Here is a 7,418-nt window from a genome sequence, read left to right as displayed (position 1 = left end):
CTTGAGCAGTAACATTCCAATATGTTTTTATCGAGATTACGAACTATAAAAATAATTACTGATATAATTATTAAATTAAACGACATATATATTATATTTTTTTAATTGTGATCCTTCTCCTAAAACTTTAGACCAAATAACTCCTAATATTTTATACCGTACCTTTGCAAGTTTATAATTGTCGAGAGATCTAGTATCAAATTTGAGATTTTCCTTTAGAAAAAATTAGAGATTTTCTAGAGTAGTCATTAAAAAAATAGAAAAGGAAAGAAAGAAAGATGAATGCACGTGCGGGCGCCAGCAAAACGACAAGTGTGCATAAGCTCTGCATCATGCATGCACAACCCTTCCCTGTTGCTTTTTCCGCTATTCTTACTTCTTAGATGGGTCAACTTCAACATACTACATTTAATATTATATAATAATATTATTCTAATATCATTACAATGGGTTTTTTTATTTTCATTTATTTTTTATTCAAACCGTCACATACGACCGACCCCCTATATGGTCAAAACTTACCAAGACGACAACATAACAAACACAATTTAGTAACATTAGTCGTCACTTTATCTCCATATATAAGTGTATTATATCCATTTACCACACACCACCAATCAAGCTTCACAGAGCTCACAAATCAAACATAGAACCAGTTACTTTTTTTTGAGTGTCTAAAAATTAATTACTCTAATAATTAGGGATAATTATTGATGGAGGGAGGGAAATCATCATCATCGTCGTCGTCCTCAATTTCTAATGGCAATAATGTTGAAGTAAGGTATAGAGGGATTCGTAGGAGGCCATGGGGAAAATTTGCGGCGGAAATTCGTGACCCGACAAGAAAGGGGACAAGAATATGGCTTGGAACATTTGAAACTGCTGAAGAAGCTGCAAGGGCTTATGATGCTGCTGCTTTTCATTTCCGTGGCCATAGGGCCATTCTCAATTTCCCAAATGAGTATCAAGCTCCTCTTAACCCTAATTCGTCCTTGCCTTTGCCTTTGCCTCTTTCTGTTCATCCTCCTCCTCCTCCTCCTCCTCATTCGAACACGAATGCATATAATTTGGGTTCGTATTCGAATGAGGGGATAGTGCAAGGTGATCATAGTCATGATCGTGCTTTTGAATTAGAGTATTTGGACAATAAGTTGTTGGAAGAACTACTCCAACAAGCTCAAGATGATGATAGGTATATATACCAGTGCAATGATCATCATACATTTTACAGATAAGTGAGATTAGTTATATAATAAATCGAATGATTGGTCGTTCGAATCATGGAATCATGCATATGCAAAGGTTAATAAGAAGCAAGCTAGCTTAGAATTACGAGAGTGTTATCTGGCTTGAAATTTATTGTTCATTATTTTCATTGATTATTAATTTTGTTTGTTTATGTATATCATCATCAAAGTTCTTTCGAATGGAATTGGACATTTTATTATTATTATAATAATTTCAGGAATTTGTTTAAAGAAAATAAGAGATGATGCCACTTTTGCTAAACATTGGATTCCATTTTGATTTCCATTGCTTATCCACGTGCTGATCGCGTTGCTAATTAAGTTAAAGAAAAGAATATGTGCCCATTCAGCAACGAATTATATGAAACTGAGAACCAACATATATATGACATTAAAATCATGTTTACATGCACAAAATCATGTCTGTATGACTATAAGATATTGTATTTAAAGATATTGAATTAGTATTTTTTTTGTATTTATTATTATATTTTTTATTTTTTAAATAAAAAAATAAAAATAAATTAAATTTTTATAATTTATTTTAATTTATTATTAAATAAAATATAAAAATATTAATTTTTGGATCTTATTTTATTCTATTCTTAAAATTAAAGACGGCATAATATATTGAACGGATATGAAAATATGGTGCTCTTAAAAAAAAGAAAGAAAATAACAAAAAAAGGACAACATAAACAAAAGATATTATATCAGGAAGAGAAATTAGCTGGTAACATACTAACATGCATGTACATTAAGAGAAATTGGATAGTAATATGCATGTACATTTATTTATTTAAGAGGTAAATATCAAATTGGTATTTGAAAGATTTTTGTACTGATAAAATGGTACCTGATTTTTGTTATTGATAAAATAGTCTTTAAAAAAATTTTAAAATTTGACAAGTGTGTCCCCAAACTCGCCGGAACAAATCTCCGACAAGCACAATGCTAACATGGCCACCGTATTTTGGTGACCTGGCAAATTACCCTACAAATCCTAATCCCCCCTCCCCCAACGCAGAGTACCCCTCTATCTCCTTCTCCATCGCAACCCTCTCCCTACCCAACGCAACCCCCTCCCTCTCCCTCCCCACCGGAACCCCCATTTCCTCTCCCTTTCTATTGCAGCCCCCGACGCACACTCCCCCTTCCCTTTCCCTCCCCATCGTAGCCCCTTTCCCTCTCCCTCCTATCACAGCCCCTTAACCCCAATGCACACTCCCTCCTTCTCTCTCCCATTCAGTAACGAATTATGTAAAATTGAGAACAACATATATATGACACTAAATCATGTTTATATGCACAAAATCATGTTTGTCTGATAATAAGATATTGTATTTAAAGATATTGAATTAATGTTTTTTGTGTTTATTCTGATAGAAAGGATATAAAGATACTAATAAGAGGTATAATTTATTTTTTATTTTTTATTATTTTTATTAATTTTTTAATTATATTTTTATTATTATATATTTTATATTGATGGTTTGATAAACCAAAAGGGATTAAGAGAGAAAAAAATAAGTTCTTCTCATTTTGAAAAGAATGAAAAAATTCCTTTTAAAAATATTTGTTGAGTTATTACACCTTATATACTATGTATTTCTTATGTACTCCCACTAAAAAAATTATAACAAGTAAGCATATATCTACTATTAATAAAAAAATAATCTAGGTAACACCCTCCCGCAAGCTAGAATTGTATAAATCTAATAATCCTAGTTTGAAAATATTACTAAGAAAAGGACCCGGTGGCAGAGTCTTAGTAAGAAAATCAGCAAGTAGGTCTTTGGAACGAACTAGCATGAGATCAATGAGACCAGACAAATGCTTTCACAAATAATGTGGTGGTCCACTTCAATGTACTTGGTTCTTTCATGAAAGATGGGATTATTGGCAATGTGAATGGCTGATTGGTTGTCACAGAATAGAGTGATAGCCTTCTGAAGCGGCAATGAATGAAATCCATTAAGAAAGATAACCAACTAGCTTCACAAGTGACAACAACAAGAGACCTATATTTAGCTTCTGTAGAGGAAACGGTAGTTTGCTTCTTACTCTTCCAGCTAACGAGAGAGTTCGCAAGCATAAAGTAATAACCGGTAACGGAACGACGAGTATCGGCACAGGTAGCCCAGTCAGCATCGACAAATCCGGTGAGATGCAGATTAGAAGTAGAGGAGAAGATAGACCAGTTGCAGGTCTACCTTTTAAATATCAGAGAACACAAAGCAACCTGTAGGTGAGAAGTGGTTGCACAGTCTAAAAACTGGTTCAAACGTCCCACAGTATAAGAGGGTTTAGAGTTTAGGGTTTAGTGTTTGTGAGATAAAGGAGTCGGCCGATGAACTGTCTGTAAGTAGTGTTATCCGTTAAAATGGTACCTGATTCCTTCGAGAGTTTCTAACTATAATCAAATGAGGTGGAGAAAGGCTTGCAATTTAGATAACCAAAATCCTTAAGAAGGTCCCTGGCGTACTTCCGCTAATAAATGTAAATTCCAGAGTTAGAGCGTGCTACTTCTATTCCCAAGAAGTACTTGAGATCACTAAGATTCTTTATTTTGAACTTGTCATCCAAAATTTGCTTGATGGAATTGATTTTGCCAATGTCATTCCCGGTTAAAACCAAGTCATCAACATATACTAGAATGACAGTGAAGCTTTCAGATTGTTTCTTGATGAAGAGGAAATGATCATAAAAAAACTGTTTATAACCAGCATCAACAAGAGTCTGAGTGAGCTTAATATTTTATTGTCTACTTGCTTGCTTAAGCCCATATAGAGACTTTTGCAATTTACAAAGCAAACCTAGTTGTGACACAGCCAAACCGGGTGGTATATTCATATAAACTTCCTTGTCCAAATCTCCGTGAAGGAAGGCAGTATTGACGTTCAGCTATTTCAAATGTCATTTCTTTGCCACTACTAATGCTAACATTACTCGTAGGGTAGTCATTTTGACAAATGGATTAAAAGTATCACCATAATCTACTCCTTGCACTTGAGTGAATTCTTTTGAAACTAGCCTCGCTTTGTGTCTTTTTATGGTGCCATCGGAATTGAATTTTACCCGAAAAACCCATTTGCAACCCACAGCCTTCTTGCCTTTTGGGAGTTCATTAAGATACCAAGTTCTGTTCTGATCTAGAGCTGTCAATTCAGCTTGTATTGTCTTTCTCCAACATTTATGTGTAGCCGCTTCCTCATAAGTGCTAGGTTCCAGATTTGAGGTGATGGCCAGAGAAAGGGACTTATATTTTGGGGTTAGTTTATCATATAACAAGTGTTGTTAGATAGGATATAAAGAGTTAGAGTTGGCAAAGTTGCTAGAGTGAGCTGTGTGGGTTATCATACAATGGTAGTCCTTCAAATAAGCAGGCGATTTCTTAACTCTTTCAGATTTTCTAGTGATGCAGTCATGTATGATGTCGTAGTTTTGTGATGCATGTGCATTGTTAGTGTGTGGTGTGGTAATGGGTGCAATAGTGTGTGAGAAAATTGGTGAGTGCATTGAGTTTGAGAAATGTTCATTTGAATCTGTGAGTGTGGTATGTGTATGTGATTGCAAATAATGTGTGGATGGTGTATCATATTGAAAAAGATCAATGCGTTATGGAGTACTAGTGGGTACTGCAGGAATATCAGTGCTAGTAAAATGTGAAAATGGAAAATGAGTTTCATAGAAAGTTAAATTTCTAAATATGAAAATTTCTTTTTATTTTAAATCAATAAATCGAAAACCTTTTGTTCCTAATTTAAAATCGAGAAAAGCTATTTTTCTGGCTCTTGGGTCTAATTTTGTTCTTGAATTTGTTAATGTGGAGGCATATGCAAGAGAATCAAATACTCTTAAATATGAAAGATTAGGTAAGTTACCATACAAAAGCTTATAAGGACAAGTATTATCTAGTTTAGTGTTGGGCAGCCTATTAATTAGGTGAATATCGTAAGTAACTGCGTATAGCCAAAAACAATATGAAATTCCTGATTGAAATAACAGTGCTCTAGCAACACCTAAAATGTGTTGTTGTTTTCGCTCTACAATCCCATTTTGCTCTGGTGTTTCTACACAAGAAGTTTGGTGTAAAATACCAGTTAATGCAAAACAAAATTTTAGAGTGAATTCTGGCCCATTGTCAATCCTTATATATTGAACTTGTTTTTTAAATTGTACTCTGACAAAGTTCACAAAATTAATAACCAATCGTGATGTCTTAGATTTGGTTTTCATAAAAAAAATTCAAGTGAATCTGCTCTTGCCATCCACCATAGTAAAAAAATACCTATGTCTTTCATTGGAAGGGATAGAAATAGGACCCCAGATATTCATATGAACTAAGTCAAAACAATCTTTTATTTCAATTGTACTAAGATTAAAAGATAATTTCTTTTGTTTTGCAAAACGACACGAGTCACAAGGAAGTTTTGAAGCAACATAATCTATAAAAGGATAATATTTCTTCACTAAAATCAATTTATGCATGGATATGTGTCCTAATCTAAGATACCAAATGTTGTTGTGCTCAGTGTGTGATGGTGTTGTGGGATGAGTAGCAGTCGTAGTTGCTGCCAATGAAGCTTGCTTTGTTGGAGGAGGGGAAAGTGAGAGAATTCTGGTTCTCTACTCATTGTATATAACCCTTTTATACACTCAACAATGCCAATCATCTTTGATGTGGATCGATCTTGTATCTCACAACACTTATCATTGATTAATAGTTGGCAATGTAAGTTTGAGGTTAATTTTCACACAGAAATCAGTTTAAAATCAAAAGAAGGAATGTACAAAACATTTTTGAGAAAAAAGTTTTTAGAGAATGTGATTATGCCAATGATGGTGCTAACAGTTTTGGTCCTATTTGGCAATATCACATTTATTGGAGCAATATTTTAAAAGTTTACAAAATCTTTTAAGTCAAAAGTCGCATGATCTGTTGCATCGGAGTCAATGACCCATAGTGCAGATTTTGGAGTGATAATGCTCATAATTATCGCATTAAAATGTAATACAATGGTTTCACCTGGAGCAGAGGTCTGAATAGAATTAGTCAAAATTTGATTTGCATTATGAGGTTATTGCTGCACACTTTGTGAGTTTTGTCTTTGATCAACTCTAACAAGGCAAATCTTTGTTCTGGAGTGAACTCAGATCTTGATATTTCAGTGTTCTCTTGGAGACAATTGAGTTGGGATTGTTTATCACCGAGTATATCATCATGCTCCTCAGCACGTGATTGATAGTGGTATTATGTTGTTGTCGTTGATAGAAATGGGAGGAGTACCCATACTTCTTATAACACACATCTTCTGTGTGGCCTTGCTTGTTACAATGAGAGCATGTCATTGTAACTCCACGATTTCTACTACCTAGATTTTCTCTAGGATGGAGAAAATAAGGGTTTGATTCATATTAAATCGAACTTGTGGCTTCGAAATTTGAGATTGAAGATTCGTGAGTTGATGGAGGAGATTGGCATTGCTCTGGTGGTCAAAACCACCACTCGAGGATCTATTTACCATATCTGCTATTTTGAGAAATTAATGAATCATAGAGTAATAAGGATTTAGTTCCAACTCGTTGATCGGAACAACTATGTTTACCAAAAAAGAATCTTGCGAACTAGTCTCTCATCAAACTCTATTGGATGAGTTTGAAGGAAGAGATAAGAAAAGGGAAAAGAAAATGTTGAAAGAAAAATTAGGAGAAAAAAGAAAATGGCAAAATTGGCCAGAATTGGATCTTAATTCACAATTTTTTTTTAATTTGATTCACAGCTTTGTTGCTCTCCACGCTTACCTTTTTCAATTTGATTCATAGCTTGATTGTTCTCTACGCTCACCGCACCATAAAAAAAATTTCATTTCCTAAGCTGTTCAATTTAATAAATCAAAAGGGATTAAGAGAGAAAAATAAGTTCTTCTCATTTTGAAATTGAATAAAAAAATCCCTTTTAAAAATATTTATTGAGTTATTACACCTTATATAGTTTGTACTTCTTATGTACTCCTTCTAAAAAAAATTACAATAAATAAGTCTATATCTACTATTAATAAAAAAATAATCTACATAGCATTTATGTCTTATTTTATTCTATTCTCAAAAATAAAAATAGTATAATATATTGAACGGACATAGAAATATAGTGCTCCTAAAAAAAAAGAA

At 33.6% G+C, this 7,418-nt stretch overlaps 1 protein-coding gene across 1 annotated transcript; it reads left to right on the top strand.

The window, feature by feature from the left end:
• Window positions 598–1,472, top strand: LOC107628225 (ethylene-responsive transcription factor ERF098-like). The gene has a single exon (XM_016330995.2). The coding sequence runs from the start codon at window positions 714–716 to the stop codon at window positions 1,233–1,235; it is 522 nt and encodes a 173-aa protein (XP_016186481.1). The 5' UTR covers window positions 598–713; the 3' UTR covers window positions 1,236–1,472.

This window comes from Arachis ipaensis, chromosome B02 (genome assembly GCF_000816755.2).
Source record: "Arachis ipaensis cultivar K30076 chromosome B02, Araip1.1, whole genome shotgun sequence".
Lineage (NCBI taxonomy): Eukaryota > Viridiplantae > Streptophyta > Magnoliopsida > Fabales > Fabaceae > Arachis > Arachis ipaensis.
The sequence above is the reverse complement of the archived record's forward strand: the minus strand, read 5'-3'. Positions and strand labels throughout refer to the sequence as shown.